The sequence below is a fragment of the Meleagris gallopavo genome, chromosome 16, assembly GCF_905368555.1.
Source record: "Meleagris gallopavo chromosome 16, MGAL_WU_HG_1.1, whole genome shotgun sequence".
Classification (NCBI taxonomy): domain Eukaryota; kingdom Metazoa; phylum Chordata; class Aves; order Galliformes; family Phasianidae; genus Meleagris; species Meleagris gallopavo.
In genome coordinates, this window is record NC_139419.1 from 4,757,662 (window position 1) to 4,775,744 (window position 18,083).

Sequence of the window (18,083 nt, forward strand, 5' to 3'; positions counted from 1 at the left end):
AAAAATAGCTGATGAAATCAAGATGCAGGACCTGGGGTTGCTCTTCATTCCCTATACTATTAGCTTGACTCATTTTATTAAATCCCTCTTACGGCTTTTCAAAAGAAGCATGTAATTCACAACGTATAATTTTTCTCAGATGAGATGCAGGGCAGCAGTGGGCTGCTGTGTCTCTGAGCATCAGGGGCTGCTTTTATTTCCTCCCTTCACCTTCCTACTTTTTTTTTTTTTTCCAACACTTTTCATGTCTCCTGTTTCACCCTTGTGGTTTGATCAATAGAGAGCTGGAAAGCCAGAGATGCCTCAAATCCCCAACTATTATGTGCATAGAATCAAATAATCACCACCAAGGTTGGAAAAAACCTCTAAGATCATCAAGTCCAACCAGCACGGCTCCTGCTGTGGCATCACCTGTGCATGAGACAGCTCTGTGCCCTGCTCTCCTGGCATTCTGCATCCTCTCCTCCCATCACTTTTTTTTGATGGGCTTCTAATTATCATGACTGGGATGGGACCCAGCTCACAGCTGTGCCATGTGCATGGAGCAGCCAAGCACTGCATAGGGCTCAGCTCCACAGCCCAGGGACAGTGGAAGCATCTGAATCTGTACCCAACTCCAGCAGCACCTGCTCACCTCTGAGGAGCATCAGCCACCCTGGGATTAGAGAGAGAAATGTCACTTGTAATCGGACCTGGGTGGCTCCAGGCCTGGAATATAGGGCACGGGGGAGAGGGAGGCTCAGTGACCCCAGCAGATGCATTGCTGCAGATTTCAGGAGGGTTCCCATGGAAATAGCAGCAGCTGCCAGGGCAATGGGACAAAAATAAAAGGCCTTCAGATGAAAGCAGAGCCCAAGAGGCAGCAATCAGAGATGGGCTCTCCAGGCTGTGGGGCTGCTCAGCACCGGCATCCAGCTGCAGGCAGCCCCTGTGAGGATGAGCCCCATCGCATCCCCTCCTCCGGGGCTCTGACAAAGCAGTCAGTGCCCAACCTGCTCCTGAAAGCCCACGTACTGCTGGGCAGCGCTGTGCTCCTCTCTTCCTTCCAAACCCCAACTCACCCACTGGTGCCAGACCAACTCACAATCCCTGCGTGGCCACACCGATCCTCAGCGCTGGGAAACAGTGCAGGAGCACCTGCAGAGCCCTGAGGCTTCATTCCCCTCTTGTTGCCCACACTGCAAAACTGCCAACTCAGCAAAAATCCCAGCCAGGACCGTGCAGGAAAGATGTGGGGTTGCGGCCGCTGCCATCTCTGCTGATGCGAGAAGCGCTCGCTCGATTGTGAGTTGTGTTTGTTCTCTGTTACTGCCTAATAGTGTTTGTGTTCCACGTAAGGGCTGATAGCCTTTTCTCCCTAAGGTGAGGGAAGTGCAGTGCTGGACGCAAGCAAACACGGCACAGAGGTGATGGGTGGTCCCTGTGGAGTGTGGGGCTCCAGGACTGCTTGCCTAGCTCTGATGTCTCCGAGAACAGCAATCAGGATGCAGTCCAGTGTGCCCTGCAGAGGCGATCCCAGCAGTGCCATGCACTGCGGCGACTTGGGTTTGCGTGGGCAGTTTTCCCTAACAAAACATCCCATGGAGTTTGATGTGTTCCATTCCACATGCATACGGTACCACGTGCGCATGGAGCTCGTGCGAGGTTGGCACAGAAGGGGAATGTGGGGCAGAACCCCGCTGACATGTGACTGAGGGCAGTGCTGCGTGGGGTGAGCGGGGGCACAGAGTGCAGTGGCCGCACTGACCTGGCTGTCCCTGCCCGCCAGCAGTTGTCATTTAACCAGCTCCTCCTTTCCTGGTGTTTGCATTGGAGAAATGCACTGAGCGCAGGGAGTTATCTGCTGTATCTGCACACGGCCTCGTGCCACTTTCCCCCAAGGCTGCAAACAAACTGCTGTGCCAAGCCTGAACATCACAGCACGCCCCGCATGGCACCGGCAGTGTGAAATTGGGCACAGCCCCAGAGACGAGCGGGTGGAGAGAGGGAAGGGCTGGGTGTGAAGCACCCACTGCAGCACTGAGCCCCTGAGCCTTTGGGATGCCATGAGTTTGCAAGGGAGCGTGGCCCCACACTCCCTTCAGTGTGTTTATGGCAGTACACACCATCCTGGGGGGTTTATCCTGGTTGGGGACAGGAGTTGTGCAGCCAGAGTTCCCCATCCTTGTGGTGATCCCTGCACTGGGAGTGAGGCAGCACCAACGCGGCTCTCGCTGTGTTCCCAGTGGAGCAATCCTTCCTAACAAGCACACGGCTCTTCTGCAAACACCGATTTCACCTCCCAACAAATCTGAATTTATTTGCACGAGTGACTTCGAGCCTGGTTTGGCAACTCTGACACGAATGTCTGCACAGTGCAACGGATCCTCTCCTTGCTGCTTGCTATGGCACTGGGCTGCTTTAGCCTCTGTCTATAAACATTCAACGTGGAGGGGATGTGGAAACTTATCTAAAAATAAAACACTATGCCCAAGTCTCTAGGAGGAAGGTCGTCGAGATACCAATAAAAAAATAATCCTTGTGCAATGGCTCAGAAATAGAAGCACAACGTCCCTGAGCCCTGCTGGAGGAAACAGGAAAAGAAAGAAAAAAAGAGAAAGAAACCGACACTTTAATTCCCATTGAGCAATGCTGGAAGGGTGAGTTACAGCCAGGCACGAGCAGGAGGGAATGGGACTGATGTGCTGGGAGAAGTGAAGACCTTCTCCAGAGGGGACGTTGTGATGCTGGGACGAAGCATGGCGTAACTGCAGGATCAGACTCAGCCCATGTCCCCACGGGAGCCGGGAGCATCGCTGATCCCTTCCCTTTAGTTTTTAGTGGCTTTTTTTTCGTCATTTATAGCTTATTTCTCAAACCGTTCTGGGAATCTGTAAACACTGAGTATGGGGCTGTGGCGTCAGCCCCGGGACCTTCTTTCTGGAGCCGGATCCAGCAGCAGGGAGGAGCCCAGGCTGCGTTTCATCCCGGCCGGTGGGGGCAAGGCACTGTGTGGTGGGATGGTGGGCAGGAGCCTCGTGTGGCCGTGGAGAAAGGAGGAGCTGCATGGGGTTGGAGGGGCTGGATGGGGTTTGTCCCTGGGGCCCAGAGAGCCATGGGGCAGTGGGGCACCGGCACCAGGGGACTGCTCACTCTGCTGATGGGGACTGAATCTTTCCATTGGTCTTCCCCACTTCCAGACTGGTTTCTCCATGCTGGGGCTTTGCCATGGGTCAGCTGCCATGTCTCCGTCCTCTCAGGCATTCACATCTATGTGCCCTGCTGTCCCCTGTCTAGGAGCCTTTGCAAATAGCACAGAGATGCTACAGAGCTGTGCAGCAGTGGGAAAGCATGGGGTGGACGAGGAGGTCTCTCTGCTCCGGACGGGTTTATGGTCAGATTTGCAGCGGTTGCCCTTCTTCGTCCCCCTGCAGTTTGAGAGCTGCATGGGCACCACTTTGATCAAGCCATGCCTCTTTGGCAGTATCTGTTTGCTACAGAGGATCAGTGAGCTGTGCCCTCCTTTCCACATCCAGCCTGCAGAGCGAGCAATGAGGTCCAATGTGCTGTCCAAAAAGCACAAAGTGCCCAACGCTGAGGAACGGCCTTCCAATGCACCCCGTCCTTAGCAGCTGTAGGCATGGAGGATCATGCTGCCATGCTGCTGCACGCTCACACCTTGCTTCCAAAAGGCCCCCGGTGCCTCCACCGCTGTTCTGCCCTCCAGGCTGGTGCTGGAGCTGGGTTGCTTCGTCCCTGCAGATCTTCAGCTGTCAGTGTGGGAGGACAGGTCGAGGGGCTGAATGGGGCTCTCCAGCTCCTACGCCGTGCTCACACTGTTCCTCTGATGGCTTCCAAGACTGCAGGGTGCTCAGTTGGCTCATTAGGGGTTGCTGGGCTAATTACTAGGAAACATCTCAGTAGGAAAATGGGCAGATTGGACAGCACGAGGCGCAGCAGGGCACGCTGCATGAGGTGTCCGAGGCACTGCATTGTGAGAGGCAAAGAGCAGAGTCTGGTAAGGACCTCGTGCAGAACCCAGAGCACATGGCACGGCCATTTTGGAAACGTACCTGTCGCTAATTGCTCTTTGCTGCCTTCTGTTTCTGACGGTAGATTTCCTCTGTGAAAGGCCTGTGGGTGCAGGCACAGGAAAAGGGCAAAAGAAGGAGGGAAGAAGATGAAACCATGAGTGCCACACACTCTGGGAAAACCCACCTCCCACCTCCCACCTCCCACAGAGACCTTTCCCAGCGCTTCGGGGACCATTCTGGGCTGTTTCACCCAGGGCTGTTGGACAGCTGTGGGGTGAAATATCAGAGAAAGAAATTAACAAATGCAAAATGTTCTCCTTGCACCCCATCAGATGCCACTATGAGCCCTCTTCCTGCCTTCCTCATTGCTTGCATATAGACAGAATTAGGCATCCGAAAGAGAAAAAAAACATATTTTGGTAAAAATAAGCAAATGCACAAATGTTCCTAGAACTCAGCACATAGTTTCAGAAAGGAATCTGCTCATTATCAAAACAACTGGAAAACAATTCTCTGTTTTCCTTATTCCCCGCTGAATGAATCAGAAAAAACATCTCTGCTTCTGCAGTTCCCCGAAACCTCGGGAGTTAAAGCTGGTAGAAATAATTAGAAGCTCTCCAGTTTTGCAGAACTACTCACCCCTCGTACAGCACTGCAATTGTGTAGGAAATTGCCACTACAGCTGTCAGCAAAAGGCCAGCTGGGCTTGCATGCCTGTTTTGAAAGAGAAGGAAAAGATCAGGTGAGTACATGGGCTTATGCAAGACCTGCTTTAGAAAGTGAAATGAGACGTTAGGCTCCACCAGAGCACTCTCTTGCTCATTAAACAGAAGTGAACAAAAGGTGGATTTTTTTTGTGTGCGTAATGTTAACTGTCTTAGACAGATGTTACTTGGCAAAGACTCTTCCCCAGCCTACTTCGGCAACTTCTTTCAAGTCTGATCCCCTCATGTCTCTGTTCTGAGAGTTTCTGCTTTGATGCTAAGTCCTGAGATTATAAGGCTGCTTAATAGCTGAGCAGCTGCTTACGTACGGCCGTGGCTCCAAGCCAGCGCTATAAGGGAAATGCCTGATGTGCACAGAAATACGGCCACCCGGGGTGCAGGAGGCACCTGGCAGACAGAGCAGCGTATGGTTGTGTAGACATTGAGCTGAGCCATCACAGGTTGAGATGGAAGGGACGGCAAGGATGGGAAGAGATGGAAGGGGTGGATAGAACAGAAGGGATGGTAAGGGGTGGAAGGGATGGTAAGGTTTGGAAGAGATGGCGAAGAATGGCTGGTGAAGGCAGTGGGGTCATTGCTAAGGCCCCAGGATCCCAGCAGTCTCCAAGCCAGGTACCAAGAGCACTCCATGACGCGCAAACTCCCCGCAGAGTCCCAGTCTCAGCTCCCCAGCCAGGAGCATGGCTGTGTCCAGTTCACTGCTTAGCATCAGACTCCCAAACCTCCTTTCTGCATCCTTTGCCTCCAGCTACTGGCTGCACATGCCCTTAATTAGGACACTGCTGCTTGTCTTTAATTGCTGGTTGGAGCTCAGCTCTCTGATGGGGACAGGAGTTGGCTGTCAGCAGAAAAATGTACTTAGCTGGTCCATGGTGAGGATAAATATCTTGCAACCCTCATGCAAGGGGACCAGCCCTCTGGGAAAAAGTGCCTTCAGAGGAGAGACCAAACGACCTGAACCCCACACCACCCAAAGCAGCCATCAGGTAGCACCTGGCCACATCAGTTCCTGGAGAGATGCACACAAATCTTCACTTTTCCACTGCTTCCATTTTACAACAAGGTTTTTTTTTTCTCATTAGGAAACATGGGACAACTTCTTCATTCCCAACCTCCAGCTATTACATGCTTAGTCATGTCTCCTCCTTGATTTGTATCAGAGAGAACAAATTTGCATGATTGTTTGTTGACAGCAAGACCTCTAATTGCATCATTTGGCTGCAGTGCCTGCTCTGATTTACACAGCCTGTTGCCATGAGTTAAAGCACTTCCCCTGCCACAGATACACAAGTACACAAGGCCATCTCTAGACAACTAATGCTCCATTTGTCTTTTGGGAAAAACAAGGCTGCTCGATTGGAGCAATAAGAAGCATCTTGGTGTTATAAGCTCGACCTACTTCTTGGGCAGCAGCTCATTTTGTAGCAAGGTCAATGATGAGTCAGCCAGGTAGGTTTTGTGGTCCTGGTAGCAGCCAGGGGCTTTTTTGAGTTTGTCTGTCCCCAGCCCTTGCTGCATCTCCACACTGCTACGGACGTTTTGCAAGAGCAATGCTTGTGTGCTCATATCCTTCCCATCCAGAACTGCTGGTCCTGAGCACTGAACGTGGGATATTTGCTCTTGTAGGCTTGCAGCTCCCATTTTCATGACAAGTGTGGAGGAAACCTCTCCCTGTGCATCCTGTAGGCACAGCAAGGAGCCCCAGCTGCCCTGTGCCCGTTGCTCGCTGTGTGCAGAAGGGGTCAAAGTGCTGCCCGCTGTGTGCTTAGCAGACACATTTGCTTTGTCCAAGGAGCTGCCATTAGTTGAGTCTGGAATATGTGCAATATCCTGGAAAGGAGAAAATAGCAGCTCTGGCCTCATGTGATGCTCTTAATGCCGGAGCCCTAATCACAGGCTGTCTGGGGTGCTGCCAGACTCACTTACATTACGCAGTATGTACCCTTGTGGATGTAAATGAATCAAATCCTTGGGCTCTGATGCCACAGTATGGGGTGTAATATATCACTGAGGGAGGAGAAATATGCTCTACATTTCAGGCCTGTCCAAAACCAGCCAGAAGTTGTGCTCCTCGTGTGCCAACAGCTCAGCTGCACATCCCTGCTGCCAGAACGCTGGCTCTGACCCACATCTCAAAGCCCTGTGGCCCCACGGAGAGCTCAGAAGAGCCCTAGGATCCCCATTACAACTCAGAAACCCAAGCCGAGATCCCGGGGAAGAGAGACAGTCACCATCACAGTGTGCAGGGCTGTGTGGAGCTCCCACAAGACCAGCCGTGCCGTGCCCTGGTGCCACTTTGCACAGCTCCTGCAATTTGTCAACAGCAATTGTTGCTCACGCCTCGCTGCCCTTTATGGTGGCAGCCTTTTAATGAGAAAAAGAGGCAATCATGTTGTTGTCTCGAGCTGCTTCAAGCTTCTTTTGCCCAGGACTGTGGCTAAAGACCGAAGTGAAGTGCACCCAGCATGAAGTTGCTCCGTTGTGGGGGTGAGGGAGGAATTTCTGCAACATAAACAACTCGAGAGGGCTCATCTGGTTGGCAGGGATTCTAGGAAATGGCTCAATTGTAAAATAATACGAATCTCCTTACAAGCTCTCCATCCAAATACCTCCTTGTGGGGTGGCACGTGCGGTTCTGTCCCTCTGTCCCCTGCAGCTCCTGTCCCCCAATACTTGGGCACTGTTTCCCAGGGCTTGGGCCCAACCCAGTTGCCATGGGGCTGCAAGGAAGGCAAAGGGTGCTGTGCAGTGAGCCCTGACTGCTGCAGGGGGGATGTCAAAGTGCAGAACGAACACAAGGCTCAGTGACACAGGCTTTACTGATTAACAGGGGCCAGAAAGCACTGCAATGCTGTGCATGTGGCTGGGAAGGCGAGAAGTGGCAAAGTGCTTTGTTTTCCCACTGATGTATAAGAGAGGTGTCCCACGTGGCAGTGCCTGTGCAAAACACCAGGTGATAAAGTCCAGCAGTACTCTACGGGCTCCCGACACAACCCTGCTGTGGTTTTTACTCCCAGGCAAATAAATAAAATGTGATATCAAATGAAAACCACATAAAACTTATTACACAGAATTGAGTATATTGCTCATTTACTGCTAAATTACAGCCTATTCATTTCCTCCTAAGCAGGCTATTAAGCTGTGTTGTATCACGAGGAGTTTTTCGGAAGTGCTATCACCATGCAGTGGGGGGGAGGTGTGCTGGCTTGTTTTGTTTCTTCCAGAGGTAATTACAGGGTCACACCAATCCCTGGTATCAGTGCCTGGCCCCCGCTGAGCGACACCCGGCATGAATTTGGCCCTGGCTGTTGATTTTTCCACGTGCAGAGCTTGCCAAGGACCCCATTTGGCTGCAGAGCGTTTGCTGATGTTTCCTCTCCCCAGCACTCGGCCGTTATTTATTTTTCGACAATTAATTCCACACGTCTTTTTATGACAGAGAAAGGTTTTGCGTGTGCAAAAATAGTTGGGAAGCGAGAAGCCAGGGCGTGCTGCACTTCCCCTGCTGCTTTACTCCCCAGCTGCGTCACTGCCGTCACCAAACGTTTCTTTGGCCGCTGATCCAAGCCAGCACCTTACCCCCCAAGTACCATGACAGGAGCACATACTCACATGAGGGACCAGCCCAGGTAGACAGCCGTGCTGCCCCAGTACATGGGGTTATCCAGGATGCTGAAGGGGAAGCAGGTCACTTTTGCCTCCATCAGGATGCCAAAGTAATCCCCTGTAGGGTGAACAAAGGGTTTCTCATTAGGCTCCATGAAGTGGGGTGGATCAGCATGCAACGCCATGGGGCATCCCTGCCATGGAGGCAGAGCAACGGCAAACAAAGGGTTTTGCTGCTGACTTTCAGGCTGAGAAAACAGCAGCAAATAGGCTGTGTTTACTCCATCTCCATCAGCTTTTCCGGGAATGGCTCTCTGCCCACCAGGAAGGGTTGTGCATTTGTGCATTGCAGTGAGGCGATGGCAGCTACATTCCTCATCAGGACACAGCTCTCGAGGTCCCAACTGGTTGGTTCTGCTTTTTCATTTGAAAATCGCTCCTCTGAAGCCACTTGATGAGGAAGTGAGTGCACAGGATCAAATACATCTAATGGGGAAATAAGCCCGGTGCACAGTAATGGTGATTCGTGACGGTACAGCTGAGACCGCCGCCACCAAATGCCCCCATTCAGTGCCACTCTTATCTCATAGTTCAGAGAATTTCTCAGAATTTCAGAAAATAGCACCTCTGCCTACAAAACGCTCAATTATCGGCACGATGATGATGATGATAATAGGTGATTTTCATCTGTAATGAGGAAAGCTTTCAAAACTGTCAGCTTCCAACCAGCTTCCTATCAACCTCAGAGCAATCTTTCCGTGACAGGCGAGGAGATGTGTGCAGAGGCATTTTGGGGGAGTGACAGGGCTGGGATGCACAGCTTTGGCTTCTCTTGGGCTTATAATGAGACCACGAAGGCCAGCAAGGACTTTGCTCTGTGTCCTCAGCACAAGACACAGCGTAACCCAGCGAGCAGCCCATGGCCATGGGTTGTGTCCCCAGCCCATTCCCTGCCCTTGGGCAAATCTCCTCCGTCCCTCCCAGTGCCATTGTGCACCGATCACAATACCAGTCTTTCTCGTAGTGCAGTGGGGGTGAGGATTAATGGATGGTGAGAAAGTGCTCGGAAATTCAGATAAAAGGCATGATGGGAGTGCAAAGTATTCAAGGTTATTATTATTACCTGGATCGTGGTGTAATTTCTTTGACCTCACGTGGTGCAAAAACATTTATTTCCAAGGATAAATAGCGCCTGCCCAATTATACAATGCTTTTGGGCTTTAACTACAGGCCACTAAGTGAGATAATTGCCTGGTATTCACACGACGTGTTCTCACAGTCGCTTGGCAATGCGACTCGGAGATTGTTCTGCTAGAAAGCCCCCCCGAAGCCACAGCCCATTGCTGTGCTTTCTTTGTGTCAAAACGTTCATTATCCCCTGCCCGCCCTCGCCTTCGGGTGGAACACTTCGCTCCCCAAAGGGCGCTGGCACCGGGGAGGTTTGCACGAAGTGAATGCGAGCAGCAGCGAGGACCTGCAGACCTTTCATCCTTATATATAGCAGTGCTTCCCACAGCCCCCCGAGGCTGACCCGGAGCTGCTGGCTCCACCGTGACCCACTGATGGAGTCCGGCCAGGCCCAATTTGCTTGAAATCTTGGTCAGTGAAAGGAACTGTGCTTGGGTGCAGACGGATGGGTTCGGGCATGCAGTGCAGCCCTCGGCCCTTGGGAAGTCAAGCACTCATTATTGCCTGTGTCAGAAAATAAGGCAAATGGCTCCAAAATAAATTCCAGCCAGTGCACGGCTGGGAGAAGGGGAGAGAGAAGAGCTGCCAGGGCAATGGGCTGCATCCAGCCACAGCAGAGAATGGGAGTGGCACCACTGGGATCTAATGGGCAGCCCTGATGCAATTTCCTTGTCCTGCCTGCTTCAGCACTCACTGCTTTAAGAAAACCCAAAAGGGAAAGGCCCGATGCTGTCTCAGTCAGTTTATTAAATGCCTGGGAATCTCTTGCTCTCTCAAAACGTCTCTTGAGCTCAGTTGACTGAGAAGATCAGGATGATGTCGTTACCCTCTTCTTGCTGAAGAAGCTCAGTTCTTTGCCACCCGCAGCAAGAAGTGCCAGCGCTGCCCACGCCAGTGCTGTGTGTGCAAAAGTGGTGAGAGCACAGTCCTGAGCCAGACGGCAGCCACGTGAGCCCCCTGAGACCCGCAGACCCCTCCTTGCTGCTGACTCAGTGGGATGAGCACAAGTGCCACTACAGGCCACCAGCACCCAACTCCTCCCTGCTCAGAGCACGGGGCTGTGCCCCTGCTTACGCTGAGCCTGACTCACCGTTTGCTTTCCCCCCGTGGTTCAAGCCCAGTGGGTCCTCGTGGGCAGTGAATCAGGTTTTGCGTAAGCAATCCCAGAGCTGGCTGTGCTTCAGGAGCGCTCAACCAGCTCGAGCTGATGGGTGCTGCCCTGCCCGGCCTCCCGGACACGTCTCCATGCACACAGCATCACTGTGGGTACGTTCTGCCCCGTGGCTGGGGGATAGGGATGCAACACGGCACCAGGAGCATCGATGTTGAGAGCACAAGTCCAGGAGCACCAGGATCTGTTTTTGGCAGCAGGATCTTGGCCAACTCAACACATTTCTTTGCAACTCAACTTGAAAGCAGGAAGGCTTATTCCCTCCCTCTCTTATTCCTGGAGACGCGGCAGGAGCTAATTGAATTTGGTTTGTAAAGCACTTGCAAAAAGCACAGCCTAAATGCAGTGTCAAAGCTAGAGCTGTCATTATTCCAGCCAGCGGGAGCTGCCCCTTTCCTCTGGTATTTATTGTTCCTGTCTCTATTTTATTTTTATGAATTCCACACATACTGGCATGTTTCTAAAGTCAACAATGCTAATAGAATTACGCTCTAAATGTGAAAGCAGGCACAGTGGAAAATGCCTTTTGCCATGAAGCGGCAGATAAAAGAATCTGTCAGAGAATGTTGTGTTTATTGCAGAGGGGAAGAGCAAATGAGATTGTGCCTGAGCGCGTGCCGGACGGCTGTGGGCTCAGCACAAGGCTGCTGGATGGCTCCTACTCCTTCATCCTCCTCTTCTTCCTCCTCTTCCCACCGCGCACTGCTGGTGCTGCGCTGACCTGCTCACAGGATCTGCCCTTGGGCTGCCTTCTCTGTAGGACGTTTGATCTCTGAGATAATTAGCTGGTTTCTAACATTTCAGGCTTGATGCAGAAGGTGATTAGACTCGCTGTAGAAAATCACTGCGCGATCATCTCGTGCAAAGTAACAGCACGGCCATGTCATGTTTTGGTGTCACAAAGCCAAGACCAAACCTAACGGCACCCTGAAGACAAGGAAGAGGAAATTCACAGGAGATTCTGCCCTACCAAAATCATAGACACAGAATATCTCGAGTTGGGAGGGACCCGCAGGGATGATTAAGTGCAACTCTGGGAGGATTAAATGACCTTTCTGGTTTAGCTGTTGAATTTTTAGTGCTTACCTAGGAAGGTCCCGGTGAATCCCAGTGCTAAGAAGCTGGAGATGACAAACAAGGTCCCTACAGCCATGATGGCCAAGCCTGAGTAATGGGCCCAGTGGCTGTCCAAGCCCTCCAGCTTCGGCTGGCTCTTCATGGCTTCTGTGAAGCTGTCGGAGAGACAACAAGGGCTGTTATAACAGCGACTCATTGCTAACATCACCCCTATGGGAGATGCAGAGCTTTGGGAAAGGATGCTGTTGGGGGAGGGCACTTCTCAGGGTCTCTTTTTCCTCTGAACCTTCTCCAGCTCCCGATGGCAGAAGCCACAAAGTCTGGTGAGCAGCCGGGACTTGCCCCAGGGAAGTTATTTTTACTTGCAATCCTTGATGACTCCTGGAAATATCAGCCCTACTGCACTACAATATCTAAAGATGCCCTTGAATGTAAATGCTGGAGGCTGCAGAACCTCGGCACTGGGAGGGCTGGGAGCAGTCTGCCGGGTTATCTCGTGCTCCCACCCCCGTTCCTCTCCTCCACCAAAATATTTTGCAGCCTTCATGCATTCACCACGTGCCCAGGAGTGATTCATGACTGCTGGCTGACAGGCAGGAGGAGGATTTGAACACCAAAAGGAAAACACGAGATACATAGATTTTGGAGTGTGAGCACTGCTTCTCACCGAGGCATTTCAGGTCTGACCTTCCCAATACTCATTTGTGAGTGCAATAATTGTGACCTCCCCATCTTAAGCCATCTGAACATCTGCCCAGGAGCAGGGCTTGGCTTCTCACACACCTCCAGTACCCATGTATGCTCACAAACAGGATAACTTCTCGATTAAGAAATACTCATTAATAACAGTGAGATAACAGATCCGCAGTGCTGTATGCAGGATTTCTCCATGTATGTGTGACACACGAGGTAGGAAACTTGGAGGTTTGTTTTTTTTTTTTTTTAAATGGGCACCCTGGAGGCTGAAATTCAAGTGGAATAACAGCACACCTGCCTCTGGCCATTGCTGCCTGCTGGGCACAGCCTTTCCTCCTCGTGCTCCTGGATCTTCACGTGGAAGGAGCCCAGTGGTTTCCCTGGCTGCTCCGCCACGCTGCAGGCAGGGCTGCCAACTGCTCTGACGTTATCTGCAGCATTTGGGATGTGTTTTTTTTTCACGTCCAGCTCTCTGAGTCTTGCAAATCCCTCAGTCTTTTTTGCTGCCTCAATTGAAGCTGAGAGCCCTGCCAGAGATGTGGCTGCAAGCACACCTTGCAAAGAAGGCAGATGGAAGGCACACATCGAGCAAAGCCAGGGATGATTCCTCATCCTTATGCTTTAGAAACTTGGATGATATTTTTTGTTCTCCTTGGAGCTCTTTCCTGTAAGATTTACTTCTCTCTGGGAGCTTTTAGGCCCCACAGCAAGATGCTTCATCTTCACTTTGGACTGGAGCAAAGCAGCAAAACATTGAATAAATATCACGTGCTTGGGAGAGAGCAGGAAAGAAACTGGGAGAGTTGCTGCAGTGCCCAGCACACCTCCCTCTGCTCACCAGCTTCAGTTTGGTTCAGCTTAGAATCAGTGCTGACGGAAACGTGCCATCCTGGCTTATCGTGAAGCAGCAGCAGCCTCACATCCCTTTTCATGACATCCCTGGTATTTATTACTAAGAGACACAAGTGTCCCCTGTGACGAAGCCCAAGCCTGCATCCCCGCTATCAGCGCAGCCTGGCTTTGTGTGCAAAGTGATTGCTCAGAGGCTGTTTTTGGCTCAGGGTGATCAGGAATCGTGCCATTACGCATCTTTGAGCCTTCCCTTTCCTATGCTCATGACTCTGCTTGGCTTTGGAGTACAAGAAGAACAAAGGTGACACGAATGAGATGACCACAAATCAGCTTTGCAACCAGTGTGTGATGGAGGTTTGCTTTGGCAAAGCCATCTTCCCTGCTCCAGATGATCCCATTCCCCCTTTTTTTGGTATGGCTGCACTAGCTGCCCTCATCAACATGTCCCACTTAGTCCCCTGCTGTTCCGCTTACAGCTAGAGAGGGAGGTGTTTGCATGCAGATAATGGACTGCCTTTCCCTCGAGTGATGCTTTATATCTTCCTAAACACACATTCTATTTGCATTAAACATGATGCACACTGGAGTTTTCAGGATTGGTAAATAAACCTTTTAAGCATTTATGATGCCGGGCCATGACAAGCAGCATGGAGCTGTCAGAGACAGCAATTATTCTGGCATCTCTGACTGCTCCTGGGTGGCAGGGGAGCACGGCAGCTCTGAGGCTCACCCTCCTGGCACAGGAGGAAGAGGCAGAGGCTGTCTCCTTCCATGTCATGCAGCCGTTCCCTTTGCCATGTGCCTCTGAATCACGTTTACTGCAGCCTTTATTTCTGGCCACATCTCACGGCAGTGTCCCGGCTCGGCGCCCAAGAGGACCCCAATTAGAGCCATGCTTTGTCCCAGTACCTGGAAACGCTTTGTGCGCTGAGCGGAGCGATTGCCATGGTGAGGAGCTCCTCTCTTACAGGGCAGAGATAGTAGGGCTGTGACCTACTTTAATCACGCCCCTGGCTGCTGGCTTAAAGGTGCCTGTGTTTGGGGGGGCTCTGGAAAGTGCCCCCAGTTCTGAGGAGGGGATGATGCTTCCTCCAACATCTCCCCATGAGTATCTGCCAGCTTTCCAGTGTGAGTGGCACGGGTGTAAAACCCAAATCCACCAAAGCAGCAGATTTGACCAATTCCTGAGGGCTGCAAACAGCCAGTGGCCACCACAGTTGTGCAAATTGGCCAGCTTTGCACCAGGGAGCCAAGGCAACAGGCACTGTTTGGCCCACCCTTCCCGAAACAGAGAGGCGCGCGCTCAGACACTCATCTGTTGCTACGCAGGTGGTGCTGCTGCGTGGGAATAAAGTACATGAACTGGAAAAACACTCCCAAAATGGCCCTGCAGTGTGGGGATGTGGACGTCACGCAGGTGGAAGTGGTTTTAACCTGTGGTGTGTTGGGCACCAGGGTGAGAAAAATATGCTGTGGGTACTGGAGGCACTGGCCGAGTTTGTAGAAGCAGGCGTTCATTTAGTTAAGAGGTGACTGCAATACCAGAGAGCTTACCATGCAGCCTAAGTACATCCCAAAAAGCCACACGAAGCATGAAGCAAGCCTGGAAGTGCCGTATGGAGAGAGGAGCTCCAGGCCTCCCTCAAAATGGGACCCACAGTGACCATATTTTGTAATCCCTTCCCTATAAAGGAGGGCAAAGACCTCATCAAGCAAACTGGGTCGCTGCTGTGATGCTTCCTTTAATGATCCCAAAAATCAGCCTGGAAACTGGGCAAGTGCAATTGGGGCAGAACTGGGCCAGGGGCAGGAGGCAGCGGGAAGCAGCAGAGGTGCGGGACGTCCCCGTGCTGGAGGCTTTGTTCCTCGTGGCAATAGCGGGCAACGGGGGTGAACCCACCCAGTGGAGCCCAGCAGCAAACAGTGCCGCATGCACACTGCAACAAAAGACCTTGTTCATTACAAAAACAAATGCTGAAATAGTCCTACCGGTAGCATCAGCAATTGTCAGCCTGGTCATCATCTTCACAGCTTCTTTTGCCAATAATGACTTTGCTTTTTCGCTTGCACCACTGTCAGTTATTTAGGTCACACTGTTTAGCAGCAGCTTATTCCCCTGCCTGGCAGTGGCACCTGGGAGTGCTTTGGGCCACCTGGGGCTTTTCCTGGACGATGTTGGAGGTGACTTTGGCTGCTTTAGGCTCAATTCTCATCAGAGCGTGGTCATTTCTGCACAAAGCACTCTGTCAGTGCCATTTACACCACCTCTGTTTTGACACAAGAGCCAGGAAGTATGCAGCACTGAGCGTAAAGCTGAGGAGCAACACTGGGGAGTGGCGTACATCCCTTTCCTGGTCAAAGACCCCTCCTAGGGTAGATTCTTTCTCTTGAGCAGACAGAGCATGGTGCCAAAGGCACTGCCCTTGCACAGCCTCCATCGAGCTCACTTGGACCGAAGGCAACACAACACCGGGTTCCCTGAGAGCTCTGCTCTGCATCTGCAACGTCCTCCACATGTGTGTGGGTGTTGCCTTATAGCTCAGACAAATGCCCCAGATCCTGAAAATGGGAAGTCCATAAGCTCCCTGTGTACAGAAGCACCTGCATGTGTTTGCTCTGAGCCAGGGAACTTGCAAAAGCGTTCAAAGGGGAGCATGGAACAGCTCCAAGGCAGCACCAGTGGCTTTTTGCAGTCAATGTGGTGTCAACAAGGAGGCTAGTGCAGGAGAGAGTGACACTGAACAGAAATTTGGAGGACTGTAAGGGTTGTCACAACCTATGTCAAACAGTCATAAACCGTTGGGTAATGAATGGTGCAGATAAATGGTTCAAAAGTTCAGGAGGTGTTTTCGCTGATAAAGGCCTTGCTGATGGAAATTCCTTGCTTCTTGCAGAAAGAACTTGATTGTTGTGAAAGTCGTCATCGCACCAAAGCAATTAAAGAAGTCTGTCTTGTGCCGTTGACTAAGCTTGTCCTCACTGGTCACAGGTCGTTCTGGATTATTTCTCAGAAACACATCAAGGCTGATAATGAAGTTCAGAACTGGGAAACACCTACTTGCTTAACAAGCATAGGATATCCATCCTCTTCCAACTGAGGTATCCATCTGGAGGGAAACTGGAGACTGTCACAGCGCTGAAGTGGGGACAGGACAGAGGAAGGGACCCTTGCATGGAGCATGGGGCAAAGCAGCTATGTGGCCCTGCAACAGGGGTTTCCAGCCAGGATGCCAACCTGCAGCCCCTACCCAACAAAAACACCTTCAAAGCAAACAGAGAGGAGTTTCAAAGGCTTATTTGGAGCTTTGGGATGCAGCATAGTGAGCAGGCTGAGCTGGGCATGCAGGCAGTGAGCTGTCCAGGTGTATCTCAGGGCATCTCCAGCAGCTGCAGCTCCAGTGCTCATCCTGAAATCATTCCATTGCTCCCACTGGCAAGGACTTGCCTTGTTTGAATAGTGGGAGGTACAATGTTGGGACAGGTCAGCCTCTTCGTCTCTCCCAGCCATGCCCTATCAGTGCAACACAGTGACCCCGGAGCTCAGCAGGACTACTGAGAGCAGATGCTGCCCTTTCTACATCTGTATTTTTAAAGGCTGGGCACAAAGCTTTGCATCGCTTCCCAGACAACAAGCAGCTATCTCATCTGTGCAAGAGATTGCTGAGACATACTTCAACAAAATCCAAGCACACAATGTCACTGAGACATGAGCAGAGCACACACATGCCCTCTGCAATGCCTGAATTCAATTATGGCCACATTCATTCCAGGCTTTCTTATGGCTTCTGCAATAAGCAGCAGCTGTGACAAATGCAGAAGGGCAAGAGCAGGTCTCGGTGTCACTTCCAGGAAGGCAAAACTCTTAACTACATGTGCAAATTCCAAGCTGAGATCTCTGTGCCTGGGAAATTACCTGAAGTACTAAACAACCCATTAGCTCTGACCCTGGCATAATTGAATCTGGAAATTTAGTAGAGTCTGTCTCTTCTAACAGCGTTGAAGATAAAGCCTATCAGATCACAGATAAATTGCTGGCATTGAGGAAATCTTCTGCAGTAAACCTCTTTGCTGCACTCAGAACGTCAAAAGGCGTATTCCCATGGTGTACAGTGCATCAGTCATACAACACTATTAGCTAGCACAGGTAGTATTTAAACAGATCACAGATAAGAGTTTAAAGAGACTGCTTGCTAAGTGCACAGATAATCCCACTCTTCTGCTCAGGAAACTGCAGCTTCTTAAAAACAGGTTTAATTTTGTTTATAGTTTCCATGAGAAAATTAAAAGATTTTGCTGTTACATATGATCCGTGCTGTGCAAACAGCCTTCCTGCCACCTGGACTGCACACAGGGCAGGGGAAACATCCTGAGAGAGAGGGACAAGAAAACCTGTGGTGTCTGATGGCTGTTGATGCTGATGGTTTGCTCTCCTGAACATAGCCACCTCATCTCATCTCTCTGCTTGCCAGCAGAACTCCAAATCCTGGAATAAATCTGGCTGAAGGCATAAACCAACAGCACATAAGGCTGATAGACAGGCTGGATGCAACACTGCAGAGCAGATGTCCCTCATCACCCTGCCTTGCAGATGCACTTCTTTGCATTTATGCATAGCAGTAGAGTGAGCTCCTTACCAGTGGCTGCGCACGCAGTTGAGCAGCAGGATAACAATGCCCAGGCAGTAGCAGGCGGTGTGTGGAGAGCCGAAGCCTCGGCTGAGTGCCCGTGTTTTGTGCTCCCATCTTGCTACCTGGA

General features: G+C 51.3%; 1 protein-coding gene across 10 annotated transcripts in view; it reads right to left on the bottom strand.

The window, feature by feature from the left end:
* Nucleotides 1-2,593: 2,593 nt before the first annotated feature.
* The window catches only part of PEMT (phosphatidylethanolamine N-methyltransferase), a 55,854-nt gene continuing 40,364 nt past the window's right edge, over nt 2,594-18,083 (bottom strand). For 3 of the 10 annotated variants that reach the window (XM_085237461.1, XM_085237474.1, XM_085237473.1), the window contains exons 3-7: nt 17,963-18,078; nt 11,790-11,935; nt 8,351-8,462; nt 4,653-4,727; nt 2,594-4,113 (exon numbers count right to left, since the gene is read on the bottom strand). In XM_085237461.1, the coding sequence (XP_085093587.1) occupies nt 4,059-4,113; nt 4,653-4,727; nt 8,351-8,462; nt 11,790-11,935; nt 17,963-18,078 (504 nt within the window). In that variant the 3' untranslated portion in view covers nt 2,594-4,058. The other 7 variants (XR_014886780.1, XR_014886779.1, XM_085237462.1 and 4 more) reach the window with 6 other exon arrangements.